At 37.2% G+C, this 19,536-nt stretch overlaps 1 protein-coding gene across 1 annotated transcript in view; it reads left to right on the top strand.

The window, feature by feature from the left end:
- RYR2 (ryanodine receptor 2) overlaps nt 1-19,536 on the top strand; it is a 721,598-nt gene that overhangs the window by 639,074 nt on the left and 62,988 nt on the right. Inside the window, exons 82-86 of the mRNA XM_067710999.1 lie at nt 2,848-2,924; nt 3,733-3,806; nt 13,912-13,992; nt 15,173-15,261; nt 16,676-16,804. Of these exons, the coding sequence (XP_067567100.1) occupies nt 2,848-2,924; nt 3,733-3,806; nt 13,912-13,992; nt 15,173-15,261; nt 16,676-16,804 (450 nt within the window). The remainder of the gene's footprint in view (nt 1-2,847; nt 2,925-3,732; nt 3,807-13,911; nt 13,993-15,172; nt 15,262-16,675; nt 16,805-19,536) is intronic.

The raw sequence follows: 19,536 nt of genomic DNA, 5'->3' as shown, positions 1-19,536 counted from the left end.
GCAGAAATTAACACAACATTGTAAAGCAACTATACTTCACTAAAGAAAAAAAGAGTATTTGAGTGACTTAAAAAAGGACTGTCACAGGTGTGTACTGCATACCTCTGGGGATAACATTCACATGGCCAACAGTGTGGCTCTGAGCTCAGAAAAAATCCTTATGCTCATTGGAGAACAACAAACCACAACATAATATAAGCATCAGGTTGTGTTATTCTAAAACTATAATGTCTCTTATTTTTGTATCTTGGCTTCTGTATGAGAAAGCACGGTTGAACAGGGAACTAGTAACTGTTTATTTCTTGGGTAAGTTTTAGTCAAGCAGGTAAAGGGCTACCCTCATTGAAGGAAAGGAAGGCAAATGAGAACTTTAGAATGTTTGACTTCAAGTTGCTGTGAACCTCAGAATCACTACAGTGGCACAAAGCTAGGAATAGGCTCCTAGAAAACTTTGAGTCTAAGAAAAGAAAAGCAGAGAAAATTTGAAGGTTTCTTTTGGGTTAGTAAAGGTTGTTGCGGAGCACAGGCTCTGGACGCGCAGCCTCAGCAGCCATGGCTCACGGGCCCAGCCACTCCGCGGCACGTGGGATCTTCCCGGACCGGGGCACGAACCCGTGTCCCCTGCATCGGCAGGCGGACTTTCAACCACTGCGCCACCAGGGAAGCCCCATCAAATTGTATATTTTTTTCTGTAAATATAATCACTACATGTTAGTACTGGAAGAGAACGTAGACATAACCTAAGCAAGGGTTGTTAGCTTTTTATTGCCTCTGACAGTTCGTTGAAATCTCTAGCCTCCTCTCGGTGTAATGTTTATAAGTGCACAAATTAAAATTACATAGATTGAAAAGGAAACCAAGTATATTGAAATGTGTTTATCAAAATATTATAAAATAGGTTTTCGATAAAGTAATATGTTTCTTTATGAACTCATTAAATAAAAGATCTAGTAGTTGGTCTAATAATTTTTGAGAAGAAAAGACGTGTCTAAATATTTTTAAATATCTACAACAGCTGTAATGTGATATGAAAATATCTGAAATCTTTATTGGTGACAAAATCGTAGCTACTACTAATCCTCCTAGTGTTTGTTGCTTAGATTACTGGTTGAAAGGAATGCTAAATTTCAGTTAGAAGTTAGTAAAAATAAAGGTGAATTTTCTCCCATCCAATTTACAGATTTTCTTTTTTGATTTCCATAGTAAATGACTACATGACTTGTTTTAAAAAAGGAAAAATAAAGAAAACCAACCTAATCTCGCCACAATACTTATAAATAAATAATTTCCCTTGACTTATGTATTGCTTCAAAAGACCTTAATCGTATAGTATATATATTCAGAAATCCATGGAGACAAAAGGAACCTTGAGAGACCATGTAATAAATGTACTCATCGTCTGTACAGATCTTTTCTTTTTTCTTTAAACCTTCAGATATATACTCCACCACTCCCCTTTGACCCTGTAACCCACATTCATTTTGTTTTAAAAGACCAATGATTAATAAGCACTTCATGTTTTATTAGACCAATAAGTTATCACACACCCACCCCAAAATGGCTGTGCGTGTTTGTGTGTCTGTGTGTGTCTGTGCATGTGTAGGTGTATGCATATATGTGTGTATATATATATACACACACAAATATATATACACTGTGTATGTGTATACAGCCTTCACATATTTAGTTTTATATTACCTTTAACTCTCTGATTTCTGGAAAAAGAGTACTACCAATATTTTGACTGCTTAGCTGAGCCCTATCTAGATAGCTCTGATAGTAGGAATTAATCCCTTCTATTTAAGATTCAGAGAAGAACAGTATCTTTATTTTCTTAAAACCTTTGGTGTGCCTGTCATCTTATCATCTTGTATGTACTTTTTTTTTTTAATTGGGGTATCGTTGCTTTACAATGTTGTGTTAGTTTCTGCTGTACCATGAAATGAATCAACTATATGTATACATAGATCCCCTCCCTCTTGGACCTCCCCACCCCCCATCCCACCCCCTAGGTCACACCGAGCTGAGCTCCCGGTGCTATATAGCAGGTTTCCACCAGCTGTCCATTTTACAAATGGCAGTGCTCGTACGTCAATCCCAATCTCCCGGTTCTCCCTCCCGCCCCGCCTCGTGTCCACATGTCCATTCTCTACATCTTCCTCTCTATTCCTGCCCTGCACATAGTACTTCTTATTTGAAACCTCCAGCACACTGTATCTGCATTCAAAGTAGCAAGTGGGAGCCATGCATTGCTTTAGCATTTTTTACATTTGTGTTTAACCAAAATGTTGACCACAGAATCTGGACATCATTCTGAGAAAAGAGGAGAAAAATTAATAGTCACATGATTCCCACCAGTCCTTGGGTTTAGAGACCATGGTAATGGAAACTGAATTTCTGTCTGTAACATTAGCATATGGTAATCAGAGCTCTCGGATTGGAATGCTGTTTAAGGAAGTCACTTTTGTAATGAAACCTGTGAATAGCAGACAGGTGGGCCTTCTTCCCGGTAAACTTGAACTAAGTTTCTGAATCTCCAGATACTTACAGAGTGACATGAAGAGAATTAAGAGTATGATTTCCCCCTGATATTCCTGCTGCCTATGGTGTTTTATAAAGCAGCTCCCTTGTTCCAAGCCATGTGTATGTCCTGCTGCACTTAGAAATGTGCAAGTCTCTTGCTGTGACATGCTTATCACTATTTCATGGTCAAGGTGACGTTCGTCATGTTTGTATGCACTGGATATTTTTTATCTTTATTTCAGAATCAAAGGATGTTTTTATTTCTTATTTAACAAAACACGAGATTTGTGTTCAGTGACCCTGTGGTTTCTCTATCTACCGTAGAAAATGCTTGACTATCTCAAGGAGAAAAAGGATGTGGGGTTCTTTCAGAGCCTTGCTGGCCTGATGCAGTCATGCAGGTAAGCACGTGCTTTTCTTGCTTTGGTTCCACTCAGTGGTTGTACCTTTTAAAGTACGTGTTACTTTGTAAGTACATTACTGACAGCACATACACAGAAGAATTTTTAATGATCAAGCACACTTTTAAGTGGGACAAAAGTGTGGAAGTGTCTTATGTTCTATCTTGCTGTTAGGTGTTAGTAATGTTTTAATTACTAATTGTTCCACATTAATAATGTCTTAATATAGTCTACCCTGCGCTTAAATAGGAACCTTGGAGAATTAATGTGTATTCTGCTTACTTGGAAATGAGTAGTGTATGATTTTTAAAAGACAAAAAACAAAATTCTTTTTCATTTTATCTGGGAGCCGGTAGACCAGTTCTCATCTGCCCTAAATGAATGAGCCTTAACCATGATCATCATGACCATGTTCATCATTTTCTGTTTTTTACAGTCTTTGAAATCATTCAGACAGCATTTGACTGAGGAACCTGCCACATACTTAATGTTATTATTCCAACTGGAAAAACATGATCATTCTAATTATATTTCAGTATGTCTGCTAACTTTGTAATGTTCTCCCAAAGTTGAAACCCATCAATGCCATATGCTTGACTTTCACATGGATCATTTCAGTGTGGACCCTGGAGAGAAACTAGTCTGGTACTAGGAAAATATGGTTGGTAGGCATTGAGTCAGTGTATGTTTTCAGTATCTGATAACATTTGGTTCACGTTTCACGATACACAGTTTTTAGACATTTGCTCTCCTGAAGAAAGAAAACGTTCTGTTAGGCCTCTAAATGTTTTCTTCCCTGTTATTGCAGTGTCCTTGACCTAAACGCATTTGAGCGACAAAACAAAGCTGAAGGACTTGGGATGGTGACCGAGGAAGGATCAGGTATTGATCGCTTAAATTAAAAGCATCATGTGTCCCCCACTTCTTCCCTGAAATTACAGAGAGATACAAGGTTATCTTTAAATAGACACAATGCTTATGTGACTCATTTAAAAGTTCATAGTTAGACACCCATGCAGGTCACACCCAAAACCCAATCTTCCATGTTGGTCATTGATTCCTTTTTATTCCAGATCTACTGTCAGTCGTCTTTCCCCTCGTTGGGTAGTAAATAAATATCCCTTATTAGAGAATTATCTATAAAATTCTAAACCACATGGATGAGCCACATTAGAAAATGTTTGACTTTCTTTGGCCACTTTAGCAAACTGTCAGGCTTTCAAGTTCTTCTATCTCCTTAGGACAGTGATGCTTTCAGATCCTTCAGTCCACCACTAGTCTTACTATCTCCTCCCTTTTAGCCCAGTTATCCTTCTATCTCATATACCCATGTCTTTGCAAGTCCAAATTGTTTAATGAAATAAAGAGTAATTTTTGTGTTTAAATAACTCTGATCACTTAATTTACATGTGCATGAAAATAATGACTCACCGATTCTTAGAGCTTTTCTCTCTATAAATAGATGTATGAACTAGAAAATTTAGCACACAGTGCATTTAAAGCAGAAATAACTATTGTTGCACATCCGTTTTGGTATTTATTAAGAAGAAAGTATCTTCACTATTTTTGGTTTTGACTTGTTTTTATTCTTTTGTGTTTGATTTTTAAATTAATTTAGTTTGAGTAAGGCCCTGTGTGTTTTTGTTTGTTTGGTCTGGTTTGGAGTTGTCATCTTATCAATGTATTAGTTTTGGAACATTGGGTCTTCTATAAAACTAATCTTATTGCAAAAAATAAATTTTCTCCCCTCTGCCATTTGTAGTCTGCTTGCCTTTCTGAAATACTTTAGAATTAACTAATCTCTCTAATTATCTCTGTATATTTTTGTTCTCACAATAGGAAAAAAATTAGCTGCATTTTTCTTCCGGTATTTTAAAGATTATCATTTATACATATGCTAACACTGCTGCTTCTGTATATATCACCTGTGTAATTTTATTTTCTGCTTGGCATTTGAATGTATAGGTTCAGTAATCAAGTATTCGTCACACGGTTATTTAATTGGGTTAGCTACCTTCAAGAAAAATCACCAGCAGAATTCTGAACTTACTTAGGTTTTTTGAAAATGGACATCAAGCCAAATGTCTTCATTACTAACCTTTGTGTCGACAGTTAACAACACCTGGCCTTGAGGGGCCCATCTGGAGAACTCAGAGCCATGACAAATCCCAGCTCCCATTAACTGCATGCCTCTAATGTCTCACAGAAGTCCTGGGCATTTTCCGGCTGGAAAGTGCCTAAAAATGAGTCAGTTCTCTATCCAAAGTCTGACTTCCCTGTCATGGAATTAGAAATCAATTTCATTTTCCCCTGCAGTTTTTAGCTAATGTACCAGAGGCTCTGAACACAATTCCATTCATCATTCTGAATCACTCTTTACCTCAGCTCCCCACAAAGAAATAGTGACCACCCAGGTTTATTTTACTGGGCCTCCTAGCCACTGTCAACCAGATATAGATGAGAATAACATTTGTGGGTCCCAAATCAGAAATCACTGATGAGAGTGACCATCCTAATGTGAGAATTAGTTCTGTCTCTCAATATGAGGTTGGTTTGATTAGTTTACTCTTTTTAAAGACACACACAAAAATAATTGCCCAACTTGATTAACACGTTTTCTATTTTATTTCCTTACAAACAGCAAAGCAAAAACAAACTCTCAACTTCTTTCTTTTTCCCCATTTCCTTTTCTTTCGACTACCGTCAATGTACTATTCTCCCTTCCTCAGTCATCACTCATGAGCGTGGTAATTATTAAAAATGAACTGCCTTTTCTTCATTTGCTCCTTTATTTGTTGTTAGCTGTGTGTACAGTCTTGATAGTGACAGTTTTTGTGCATTTTTTCCTTTTATAGACCCTTTTAACAAGTAGATTGTTTACTTCCCATCATTATGCATCCTTTTCCTTTTAAAACTTATATATCAGCTTTCCTTTTTTTTTTTTCCTCATCCTATGAGGATGTGCAGCTATTAACATATTAGACCTGAAGGGGCAACAAGCATTTAAATGATGGTTTTAGATTTGTTTGGTTCTGTTCTTTCATTTAAAAAAAGTTCTGGTGGACCCAGTGTTTGCAGCTGTTGTGTAAATGAATGAATGTGTGCAAGAGTCTCCCTGTGGCATTTCTGTCTTGGACATACTGTGGCTTTATGGCTGTACCAAGTGGTGCACGGGAAAATCAGTGCCGATCCAGTGTGTGCTATGAACGGCTGAGTCTCATCTTAGCCATTGGGCTCTGCTACTTCCCTTCCAAGTATTGAGAGATCTGTAGAGTTTTTCTCTATTCTTTGAAAATATCACACATTAAAAACCTTCTACCATAAAAACAAATTTTCATTCTTGAGACCGAATTTAAAGAACTGTAGAAACAGTAGCCAATGTTCACCCTTCAAGCTAGGATAATAACAAAGATGGCACTGGTGCTGCAAAGTAGTCTCTAAAAGACGTGACATACGATGGTGATAAAGAAGGGGTGAGGTTTTTGAATGGTACCTAGTATGTCAACAGGGCTTCAGAGATTAAGTTGTGCTCTCTGAATACACACCGTTGCCTTCACCAAAATATCTTTCAGGAGAATATGCAGTGACCACTCATTCGCTGTAATGAATGGTACAACATTTCCCAGATTGAGAACACCTATACTGACTCTTTCTTTTGGCATACTTTTAAAATGTCTGTTACACGACCGTTCTTTTAAGCTTCTGCAACTATTAAGAGTTTGTACTCTCAAAGGAGAAAGGACATGGGGCATCCCTGCTGAAAAACAGAAAAGGCTGAAAAATCTAAATCTGTTAGTGATATCCTTGCTTCAGAGCTTAAGGCTTGTGCAGTATAGGCTCAGGACTGAGAAAATAATCTGATAGATATAAATCTGCATCCTAACCAATTATCTTTATTAAGCTCAGTCTCTTCCCGATGATGATAACAGGACCATAAATTATATTGCCATGGAAAATGTATAACTTGAATACATGAACTTTTTCATACCCACAACTTTCCCATGAGGTATTTTTCCTATTTTATAAAGAAGGAGAGTGAGGGAGAGAAAGATAACATGGCTTGTCCAGGGTCACACAGCGAAGTGGCAGGGTCAAGGCTGAGATGCAGGCATTCTTCCTGCCTTTAATTTGCCCATTCCACATGCCTACTCCCTTCCCCCCATCCTTCAGTAGTCTTTGGGGGGCTTATTTTGTGTCCAGCATGTTGGCTTAGGTAGAATTGTTGGTCCCTTAATGTAATGTCTCCTTTCAAAGACACCCATCTATTGCCGATTTTTGCATCCACCATTGAAGTTTTAATATCACTTTTAAGCTTTTTATGGTTACACATGACATTCTTCATCTGGTATTGAGATACCATTAGGGAATATGTGCTTCTTTAAGCTTTGTATACAGCTGTCCCTCTGTATCCATGAGGGGTTGGTTCCAGGACCCTCCCCTTCCTCCCCCCTCCCCCAGCAGATATCATAATCCACAGATGCTCAAGGCCCTGATACAAAGTGGCATAGCACGGCCATACCTCTGTATCTGCAGATACAGAAGGACCACTGTATCTGGATCTCAGACTAATTGTTTATATTCTTTTCTCTACACTGGTACTGTCCTGTAGCCCTATCCCACCTTACTAAATTTCCCGCATTTCTACAAAAGCCTGGACCCTCCCCCTTGTTTGTTTGGTTTTTTTAGAAAAAAGGTTCTTAAGCAAATGTGTTTAGATTTGTCACGTGCTCAGTGTTGTCCTCTCTGTATATTTTTTAGTCCTATGTGTTTTCTTTTAACATAGAGTGAAGTTCAAAACCAAAAACCTATATAAATCTTTGAAATTTCATTCCATCCTTGGATTTCTAATTTGTTTTTCCTCAGTACCGTTTAACCTCATTAGTGATTCATGATGAGCTTGAAAGTGCAATTTTCCTTCTTTCAAACGTCTTCTTGGAATATAGTCGAAGATACTGCATTTGATTTTTGATCATTTTGCAGGGATCCTTGACTTCGTAAGCAAGATGAAATTGCGAAGCTGATCTGATTCCTCAGAAATTGTTTGATTTTCTAAACTGTTATATACAACATTAATACAAGTTAAGCTTCTCAAATTTCTACCTGTAACTGATAACGTGTTGCACTGAGGTTCTTGCCGATATATTTATAGTGACCTCATGAAGTTTATGTGAAGTTGAAGATAAAAGGATTCCTTTTAATTAATTAATGAAAGGGATAATTAAAGCAATCTTTAAATATCGGCTACCCTAATTTTTCGTTAGTGTTTTTAGTGCTTAATTATTTTTTGGCTTTCTCCTGCCCCAGATTTTCAAAGTACTTTCCCAGGTATAATCCAGTGCTAACATCTGGGTTCTGACTATATTTCTCTGCAGTTCCTATGGGTAAACTTTCTCTTCAAGAAAAAGCCTGTAGTTCCTGGCACTAAATAGATTGTTTTTTAACATCCTTGCAGTTTTTAAACTTTGAAGCAGTCATTTAAATTTGAGTGGCTATTACGTGCTAGACACTGTCCTAGGCACTGGCGTTCTATAGGAGTCCAGTATCGTGTAGACAGACTTGTAAACAAGCAACTTCAGAACAATGCCCTCTGTGTAAGAGAGAACTGAGTTGATACTTTGCCAGGGATGGGGAAGTGTCACCATAGACATAACACGTAGCCTGAAGTAGAAGTTTATCTGGTAGATAAGGAAGGCAAAGAAAGGCATTCCAGTGGAAGGAATTAGCATCAGCGTATGCAAAGTTTAAGGTACAAAACATATCAGAGGACAGTAACCACAACCTGGTGCAGTTGAAGAGAAATGAACCCCCTAGAAGATGGAAAGATCGCTTGTGAGAGGTGCTGAAGGACCTTCCTTGCTCTTTCCAGGCATTTGTACTTTCTTTCTGAGACCCTGGAGAGCCATTAAAGAAATAACACTTAAGTGATACATTATGTATCACTTAGTGATATCATTATGTAACACTTAAGTGATACATTATGTTTTGTGTGATGATCCGCCTGGAATTAAATTCCTACATTCACTGTTCAAAATGCTTCCAGTAGAACCTAATCACCCTAAAAGGCACAGATCTCTCCTTTCTCAGTAATGCTAGCGTATTAAATAGGCATGGAGTTCTCCGAAGGTAGTGGTCACCACCATTTCCTTCACGGCAGCTGGGGAACTCTGCTTAACGGTAGATTGCAGGGAATTCTTCAGAGTATGCTTTCCATAATTACTGTTACAGGAGTCAGTCTGTTTGTCAGGAAGAGTGTTATAATTGGATTGCCTATAGCTGTTGTTGTCAGCACCAGGGTGTAAGATGGGTGTCCCATGTGAAGACACGGAGATCAGTTAGGATGCTGGTGGATGGAATGGGTGAAGGACATAAAGGATTTCAGTTAGAGTAATGACAACTGAAAGGCACTAAGAGAAGGCTACAAGAAGATGCACACTATTGAATATTAGATATAGGATGGATAAACAACAAGGTTCTACTGTATAGCACAGGGAACTATATTCAATACCCTGTGATAAACCATAATAGAAAAGAATGTATATATATATATATATATATATATATATATATATATATATATATCTGAGTCTCTTTGCTGTACAACAGAAATTAATACAACATTGTAAATCAACTATACTTCAGTAAAAAAAAGAAAGAAAAAAAAGAGACGGCTATAAGAGAAACAATCTGCAAATCATGTTTGAAAGCAAAAGATTTCTTCCCCTACAGCTAACCTATAACTTTAATTCTGTTTTCCATCGGTCACACCTAACTTTTTCCACACACAGTGGTCATTGGTATTATCTAGGAATGCATTTTATACACTGGTGTCAGGTTGTTACCTTAAATACATGCACTTAATGGAATTATGAATGATTTATCATATTCACAACCCCCCAGTATTCTATATTTTAGAAATCTGAAGGTGGTTTTTTAATGACTGCATGCCATTAAAACTTCACATTTATTCCTACTGTGTTTTGCATATTTCAAAGCAACTGTACTTGTTTGGACCAATTTGATTCTCCCAGCAGCCCTGTGAATTCAGGAAGTCAGGAGACTGTTAATTTCCATATCAAAATGATGAAACAGAGACTCAGAAAGGTGAATTGACTTTTCTAAAGCCATGTGTCTAGAATATGGTTTTCCTTGGGTTCTAAAATTCATAAAAACAAGTTAGGAGTTCACAATTTAAATAATGTACAATAAGTGTAATGATTGTTAGTCAGAGATTGATTGCTGATGTGAGCTCTGTGAAGTGTAGAAACTATTGCACACTGGATTCAGAAGGACCATACAATATCGAAATTACCTGTTTATTGCCTGACTGTGACCTTCTTAAGGTTAGGGATTGTGTCCAGTGGTCTTTTTTGTCCCTAGCACCTCACAAGGTGCCTAGCATATAGGAGACTGTGAATGTTTGCTGAAGTTTACTGAATTCAAGTCCTTTACTTGTTAACAGCTGTAGGACAGTAGTCAAGTTACTTAATTTCTCGGTTGTTTACCAAACCACAAAATGGGATCGTATCACCTCATTTGTAGGATTTTTGTAAACCTGAAATGAAATGTGAGAAAATATATCTAGCACAATGCCTAGCACACCGTAGTCACTAACTAAATGTGAATCGTAAATCCATTTCAGATTTTTTATTCTTCGTTAGTTGAGCTGTAATGTTATTCAAGCAGCCATATTTAGAACATTTAAACAATGGTATTACAACTACCCACATGGAATCAAATACCTGACTTTTCACTATTTAAAAATATTTTTAACCTTTATCCTTCAGTGTTTTCGTATACAAAATAAATATTTAAGTCCTCTAAAGATTAGTAAGTAATCAGAATTATTTCCTCCATGGCAATGGGGGGCCCTTGAGAGCTGTTTAACAATAGATTACAGGGAATTATTTGATGCAGCCAGTGTCATGTTTCATGCTACTCACCCTTTTATCTCTGCATCATTAGAGATGCTGACCCTACAACGATGGCGATCTTAGTCTTCTGGAGTCAATTGTTTATATATATATTAGTCTTTTTATTTATTTCATTAATTTTAGAACAGTTATTGATAATTAATTATTAACAGTTAAATCAAGCTTTGCCTGGAGATAAGTCTGCAGACTTTGAGCTATATCCATGGATATTCTAAGTAAAAATTCTAAGTAAGAACAACTGTTTTTATTGAACTTAAACACTTGTGTACTTTTCTATTAGTTGGATAAACCGATTGTGAGTAGAAAAGCCTTTAAAAGTGTGTTGACTTTATTAGATCTCTAAATGAGGAATTACTTTTTACTGGTAGCTTGAACAAATAAGGTCTACCTAATATTATTTCCAGGTGAAAACTTACATTTTTGAAAATATTTGGTCCATTAAAATTAAGGTGGCTTTTTGAAAATATAAACACATTTAATACCTATGTTCACATAACTATATTTATCGTGTAGGCATGTTGTTCCCATCTTTAGTGTCATTACCACTGCTACTAATAATATTAACCTCTCCACAATTGATAAAAAATGGTCATATAGATTGTGCAGAGCCAGTGAGGTAGACGGTGTACGCTTTACATTCATTTTATAGGTGAGAAAACTGAGGCACAAAGAACAAACTCATCATCACAACAGTATTGAAATAACTCTCCCTTTATTACAGTGTTAGAAACTATAATCCCCTTATAATTAAAAATAAAACCAAAGGAATGCCCTTCATACTATCTACGTTTGGCCATCATGCAGCTATTGCAAATAATATTTTTAAAATGTAAGAGCACTTTCAACTACATTTTACTCCATTTTGTTATTTATTATCAACCTTAGTTTCCATCTTACAATGGAATTTCTTTTGCATACATCACAAAATAGACTGTTGCTCGTGTACCTTCTGCAGACATAAAGCCATCATCCATCTCTGTTCCTGCACTGCCTACATGCAGCATGGGCGATGGCAGCATTTTAATCAGATAGTAATGTGTTCATTAAGCAATAGCACCTTAGTGGATACAATAACCTGGTGTCAGCTGATGGTAAATGAAGTCTTGACCTGCCCCTCCCCCCCTCCCCGACTTTCCCTCTTGTTCTGCTGTGTGCAGCGTGTCCTATGTAAGACGTTACTCGTATGTGTTTCGGTGTACAGTCCGGAAAATACTGTGCATGCCAACAGAAAACAAACCTTATGTTATAAATCAATGTGCATCGTACAGAGCATTTTCAGGCACACTGGTAGACTACATGTTAATTTATTTGTGTTAACTTTTCTGAATACTTTCTACCAAGGGTTACTTACTCCATATTGAATATGTGAACATTGGGAGTATGTCCGTGGTTTTATTGATTCAATTTTCTGAAAAACGGCAAAACCAAAACAAAACATTTTAGATGGGTTCACAAGGAGTCAATAAGTCTGTGTAACTAACTCATAACAGTTTGATTGAAATAGCATTTTAAAGTATCTTCATGAAATGATACTAAGTGTAATCAATGAAGAGTTTAGCTTATTAGCCGAGGCTGTTTCCTTTTTTCCTATCCTGTCATGAACGTGAACATGGAGGAATGGGCTTATCAGCCATGTATTGAGATTCAAACCAATGTGCATTTAACACATTAAACTTGCCACATCGCATTTGTAGACGTGGTGATCTTAATTTGGTCACCAAATATAATATCTTGCAGGCCAACAGGGAAACCAGTACAGTGATTTTATGTACTTTTTTTAATGTTTATATTAGTTTTCAAAATGGTTTTGCTTCCTAACCCTCCCATTATATGAAGCCTCTCACTTTGAAAGTCACAGACTGCAGACTGGTAAGTCCATCAACTCTCTGTCATTATGATCATTCATAATTTTAGTTCCAGCAAACACATCATTGCATAGTTTTCTTTCTTAGCCCAAAGTATTTCCAGTCTGAAAAGTTATTATTATTTTTTTAAATACATGAGTATATTCATTCACTTGCCAAACAACATTTTTTTTTTTTTTTTTGGTCATTTTGCTTTCTAAACAAATTGAGATTCCAGAGCATACACTCATAATGTTGACAGTGTTTTTTTCACGGACACTCTATGCTTTTAAAATCAGCTTTCATTCGTGTGGTGCCTGTTTTTTGTTTGTTTCCTTCTTTGTGTTTTTGCTTTCAAAGTAACTTGTGATCAAGATACATTTAAATGGAAATGTAGATGAAAGATCGGAACCCTTTTCTGAGGCTTCGTCCTTGCCCCACATATATAGTTAGTGTTGAAATGATGCAGAGCTCCTCCTATGGCACTGAGATGCCCTCCGTTTCACATTTCTTTGTTAGATTTAGCTCTCCTAGCAGGAGCCAGCGAAGTTTATCCTTTGGTTTGGTATTTAGAATTAGGTCCGCTTGTCAGTTCTTCCTCCTCTGGAAGGAATGCTCCAACCAATGAGCTCTCTATTTAGACAAGCTCATGAGAGAGTTAAGTGAAATGAGTTAAAAAACATTTTCCAGTCATCCAGAGTTTTCACAAAAGTCCTTTAATTAATATTTGAATAAAAGAAACTCTTGGTCCTGTTTCATGTATGTACTGAATACTTCTGCATTGAATTATTTGGTCAGACTCTGGGAACAAAGCAGACTTAATTTCCACATTTGTAAGAGACGCAGAGATCATTCCTACACAAATCTTACCAAAAAGGAAAAAAAGAAAGATAGAAAGAAAGAAAAAAAAAGTTTAAGTCTCTAATCTCTTCAGGTTGTTTCTAAAATGTTGCCAAACCCATGCTGCTACTTTTAACAGAGAGATATCTGAGTTTTTAAGATCCAAGTGTTCTTTTCTTAGCAAGAAAAAGTGCATCTATCTGTCAAGCGCATGATCTTATGAGCTTCAGATAGAAAAGTGGCTATGATTTGTGACTGTTTTGGGTTCAGAACGATGCTACATCAACATGCAAGTTTGATGGAGGTGGGGATAGAAAGGGAGGGCGAGGCTAAGGTAGTTGATAACATTGGGTTCCTCTGGACTTCCTGCAGGAGAAAAGGTTCTGCAGGATGACGAATTCACCTGTGACCTCTTCCGCTTCTTGCAACTGCTTTGTGAGGGACACAACTCAGGTTTGTGAGACCCCAGACCATCAGTGGTACCCAGAAATAAGCATTTTGAAGCAATAATACGAGTCTGTTAGTTCCAATTATGCTTCTTCCCTTGGGTCAAGAAACAGTTCTTGAACATTACCTGCTGCGTAGGCGCTGGAAAATTTTCTGTATCGCATTGCCTCTTTCAAAGTCCTTTGCTAGCCCTTTCATTTAATTTTTTTTCTTTAATTAATTTATTTATTTATTTATTTACTTTTGGCTGCACTGGGTCTTCGTTGCCGCGCACGGGCTTTCTCTGGTTGCGGCAAGCGGGGGCTACTCTTTGTCGCGGTGCACAGGCGTCTCATTGTGGTGGCTTCTCTTGTTGCAGGACACAGGCTCTGGGGTGCGTGGGCTTCAGTAGTTGTGGCTCGTGGGCTCTAGTGCACAGGCTCAGTAGTTGTGGCACGCGAGCTCAGTAGTTCTGGCGCACAGGCTAAGTTGCTCTGCAGCATGTGGGATCTTCCCAGACTGGGGCTCGAACCCGTGTCCCCTGCATTGGCAGGCGGATTCCTAGCCACTGCGCCACCAGGGAAGTCCCTCACTTAATTCTTATTAGTTGTTCTCATGCTAGAGAAGACAGCTGATAGGTGAAGAAAGTTGTAGATCAGATAGATAGCTATAGAGACGTACGTAGCTCTGTTTCTTTTTTTACCACGTATCTTACTGGGGGAATCTACTTCATTGTGTAACTTTGCATGATGTATTTACATTCATTGTTTATATATCTGGTTCTCCACCAAGCTTGTGTATCCGTGAAGGCAGGAACTTGATCTTGATTTTTGCTTCCCCAGCACTTAACACAGTACTAAGGAATAAGGGATTATGGAATAAATCATTTAATTACTCTGTCCTACAGGATGGAAGTTGTTTTCAGTCATTCACATGCCCAGAACCCTAGAGCTAGGAATCAAGAAACAGGTGTTAGCAACCTCTTAGATGAAATTTGAATATTGATATTCTGTGAAGCACCTAGATTTGTTTTTGAGGTACTCACTTTGTATGGAAAGTATAAATTATTCAATATTAAAACTAGCAGATTAACAGTGTACGTAGCCATGGTGATTTTCCTGGAGACGTCATTTGCTTTTGGAGTTATTCAAAGGACTCATTTTACATTTTTGAATGCGCTTTAATAACATCTTTTGATCTTATGTAGATTTTCAAAATTATCTGAGAACTCAGACTGGCAATAATACGACTGTCAACATAATCATCTCTACCGTAGACTACCTACTGAGAGTTCAGGTACGTTGCTTTACGTTAGTAACAAATTAAGGGGTTGGTTGGTTGGCAAGATATGGTGGAGTTGTGAAACTGCCATGTTGAAATGTGTTTTGATTTATGAGGTCAGAATTTGTAGAGATATTTTGGCTTTGATCACAGGCTTTCCCCCAAGTCTTAGGTTGAAACTGCCACTATTGTCTTGGCCTCTGATCCTGGCTCTCACTTGGCTTATTTTCTTTCTATAAGTGGGAATATTTTTTTCCTACAGTTTTTAGCTTGATGGCATTTGAAATTCCTTTTCAATTTGTAAAGCATGAACATGCTCTGTTCCTTCCTCTACGGTTGATAGATAAATAGGAGAAGGATATTTGAAACGTTACTAAAAATGGGAAAGAAAGGCTTTCAAACTACTTACCATACACTTAAATTTAATAACATAAGGTTAGTTCTTTTCAGCTCTTGAAATATTTGCATTAATTTAAAAATTCAGCTTAACACGTCATCACTTAAAAGTATCTTTGATAGTGTGGTAATGGTTTACACATTACTAGAACCGAATCTGAAGGTGTAGGCCTCTTAAGTAATAAGATTTTATATAACTTTTATTTCCCTCCCTTTATTTATAAGGAAATCAGGTATAGTACTTTTAAAAACTGCAAATTCAAACTCTCTTTCTCCCTTAATCTTTGCATATGTAAAAGCACAACACTCTTACGTAAAGCTTAATGAGAAAAAAGTCCATTTTTGAAGCAAATATATCAAGAAGCATTGCTGAAAATATATTTGTGATTTTCAAAATCATGTCTCAGAACCTAAATGGTAGCCCAAATTGTATTACTCATTTAGGCAACTAAAGTTCCTTCACAATATAAGTTATTGTTGAGTATATCCTGTTTGGAAAGATTGATCTTATTTAGATGTTTGTTTACAGTTGTTGTCAGTATTTATAAGGAGTCCAACTAGTTTCTTCAGGGGCAGTTACACAGGCCAGGAACATCCTGGAATTCTCATCAAAGAAATGTTATTGGCTTTGTTGGAGAAAAAGGAGACCAAATGTCTGGAACCCAGAAATATTGTTCTATGATTTGTCTAATTTCTGTGCTCACATAGTAAACACCTAACTGCTCTATGGATAAATATGCATTAATGTTATGAATCCTTATGTTTGTGAAGTTCAAGGTCATCAGAGACAGAAAGTCATTTTAAAAGCTAAGTTTTCTACTTCTAATCTTCTCTCCAGTTGTTATTTATATCTAGGGAGGATGTCCCCATATTTTATGTTTAGGAAAATCATTGACAATAGTACTTACCTTGCAGATATTTTTGTTTGCTTCCAATGTGTTATTTAAAATGATTTCCTATTACTGAGTCCAGAACTGGACAGGTCTTTGGTAGCTTCAGATGGTGCCTTAATCCTCTCATGTCTCTTTTCCAGGAATCAATCAGTGACTTCTATTGGTATTACTCTGGGAAAGATGTCATTGATGAACAAGGACAAAGGAATTTCTCCAAAGCGATTCAAGTAGCAAAACAAGTCTTTAACACGCTTACAGAGTATATTCAGGTAAACCTTTAAACGTTTCTGTTATTTGAAGAAGGAAAGAAAGAGAGAAAAGAGAGTCAACTGGTTAGCATTGAATTCCTTGGAAAAATGCAATATGCCTAAAGTATTTTCCTGCTCTCATCCACATTCTTACTGACCCCTTCCATAGATTCTTAGCCAATTGGCCATTTAAAATACTCACTTGAGATGTGAATTTATATGGAATGAACCTGCTTTACCACTTGGTAGGTTGGGATGTCATGAACTCCTTCAAGACATGAACCATGATGTTGACTGTGTCATACTCCCAGGGTCTGGTATATATATATTAAGCACTCAATAAATATTAAGGAAGGAGGGGAGAGAAGAAGTGAAGGAGAGAGGGCAGAGTTGTAAACCACTCTTTATAGTATTCCAGTGAAAATAAGGAAGAAGTTTCATAGAAACTTTATGAAAAAGAAAAGAGCATTTAAAAACTTCATTTTAATACATGTATGTGTGTATTGTTGACTGAAAAAAATGGGCAACCTAGGAGTTGAGAATTATGTTTTATCTAGAGGACTTACTGAGGACTTAAGCCTGGGATGCAGCCTCTCAGATAGCTTTGAGGGACTGCTCTGAAAAGGTAAGGGAGGCTATATAGGATATATAGGGTTTTTTGGTGAAAACAAACAAACAACAACAACAAAAAAAAAAACAGGGAATCCGAACGTCAAAAGATTACTGTTAATTAAAGAAAATCAAACATCTTAAGTTAATGAATTTAGTGCTTTTCTGTGTATGGGAAGACGCAAGAATCTTGGCTCATTGAAAACATTCCTTTGATGGGAATCTTAAATACCTAGGGCCAGTATCCTGCATTTCTCCATCCTGAATGCCCTCAGGGTGCACAGTCAGGGGGCAGCTGCAATAGCTGATGTCTTGGTGGCGGCAACGTCCTTTGTTTACTGAAAGGGCAGGCAACATTCTTTGTCCAGAGGATATTTACACACATATCTGTGTATGTGTATATATAAAATTATAAAACATGATAATGTATATAATATAGGTAAAATTCCAAATTCCATGAATAATATACCTTTTTTTTTTTCACCTTGATTTGCTTTCTATTCTTCTTGGGGTAGACTTCTAGTCTTTTTTTTTTCTTTTTTTTTTTTTATACATCTTTATTGGAATATAATTGCTTTACAATGATGTGCTAGTTTCTGGTTTATAACAAAGTGAATCAGTTATACATATGTTCCCATATATCTTCCCTCTTGCATCCCCCTCCCTCCCACCCTCCCTATCCCACCCCTCTAGGTGGTCACAAAGCACCAAGCTGATCTCCCTGTGCTATGTGGCTGATTCCCACTAGCTATCTATTTTACGTTTGGTAGTGTGTATATGTCCATGCCACTCTCTCACTTTGTCACAGCTTACCCTTCCCTCTCCCCGTATCCTCAAGTCCATTCTCTAGTAGGTCTGTGTCTTTATTCCTGTCTTACCCCTAGGCTCTTCATGACATTTTTTTTCCCTTAAATTCCATGTATATGCGTTAGCATACGGTATTTGTCTTTCTCTATCTGACTTACTTCACTATGACAGACTCTAGGTCCATCCACCTCATTACAAATAGCTCAATTTCGTTTCTTTTTATGGCGAGTAATATTCCATTGTATGTATGTGCCACATCTTCTTTATCCATTCATCCGATGATGGACACTTAGGTTGTTTCCATCTCCTGGCTATTGTAAATAGAGCTGCAATGAACATTTTGGTAATGACTCTTTTTGAATTATGGTTTTCTCAGGGTATATGCCCAGTAGTGGGATTGCTGGGTCATATGGTAAGTTTTTTAAGGAACCTCCATACTGTTCTCCATAGTGGCTGAACCAATTCACATTCCCACCAGCAGTGCAAGAGGGTTCCCTTTTCTCCACACCCTCTCCAGCATTTATTGTTTCTAGATTTTTTGATGATGGCCATTCTGACTGGTGGGAGATGATATCTCACTGTAGTTTTGATTTGCATTTCTCTAATGATTAGTGATGTTGAGCATCTTTCATGTGTTTGTTGGCAATCTGTATATCTTCTTTGGAGAAATGTCTATTTAGGTCTTCTGCCCATTTTTGGATGGGGTTGTTTGTTTTTTTGTTATTGAGCTGCATGAGCTGCTTGTAAATTTTGGAGATTAATCCTTTGTCAGTTGCTTCATTTGCAAATATTTTCTCCCATTCTGAGGGTTGTCTTTTGGTCTTGTTTATGGTTTCCTTTGCTGTGCAAAAGCTTTGAAGTTTCATTAGGTCCCATTTGTTTATTTTTGTTTTTATTTCCATTTCTCTGGGAGGTAGGTCAAAAAGGATCTTGTTTTGATTTATGTCATAGAGTGTTCTGCCTATGTTTTCCTCTAAGAGTTTTATAGTGTCTGGCCTTACATTTAGGTCTTTAATCCATTTTGAGCTTATTTTTGTGTATGGTGTTAGGGAGTGATCTAATCTCATATTTTACATGTACCTGTCCAGTTTTCCCAGCACCACTTATTAAAGAGGCTGTCCTTTCTCCACTGTACATTCCTGCCTCCTTTATCAAAAATAAGGTGACCATATGTGCGTGGGTTTATCTCTGGGCTTTCTATCCTGTTCCATTGATCTATATTTCTGTTTTTGTGCCAGTACCATACTGTCTTGATTACTGTAGCTTTGTAGTATAGTCTGAAGTCAGGGAGCCTGATTCCTCCAGCTCCGTTTTTCATTCTCAAGATTGCTTTGGCT

Source organism: Pseudorca crassidens, chromosome 16 (assembly GCF_039906515.1).
Source record: "Pseudorca crassidens isolate mPseCra1 chromosome 16, mPseCra1.hap1, whole genome shotgun sequence".
Classification (NCBI taxonomy): domain Eukaryota; kingdom Metazoa; phylum Chordata; class Mammalia; order Artiodactyla; family Delphinidae; genus Pseudorca; species Pseudorca crassidens.
This window is presented reverse-complemented; position numbering and strand designations above follow the sequence as displayed.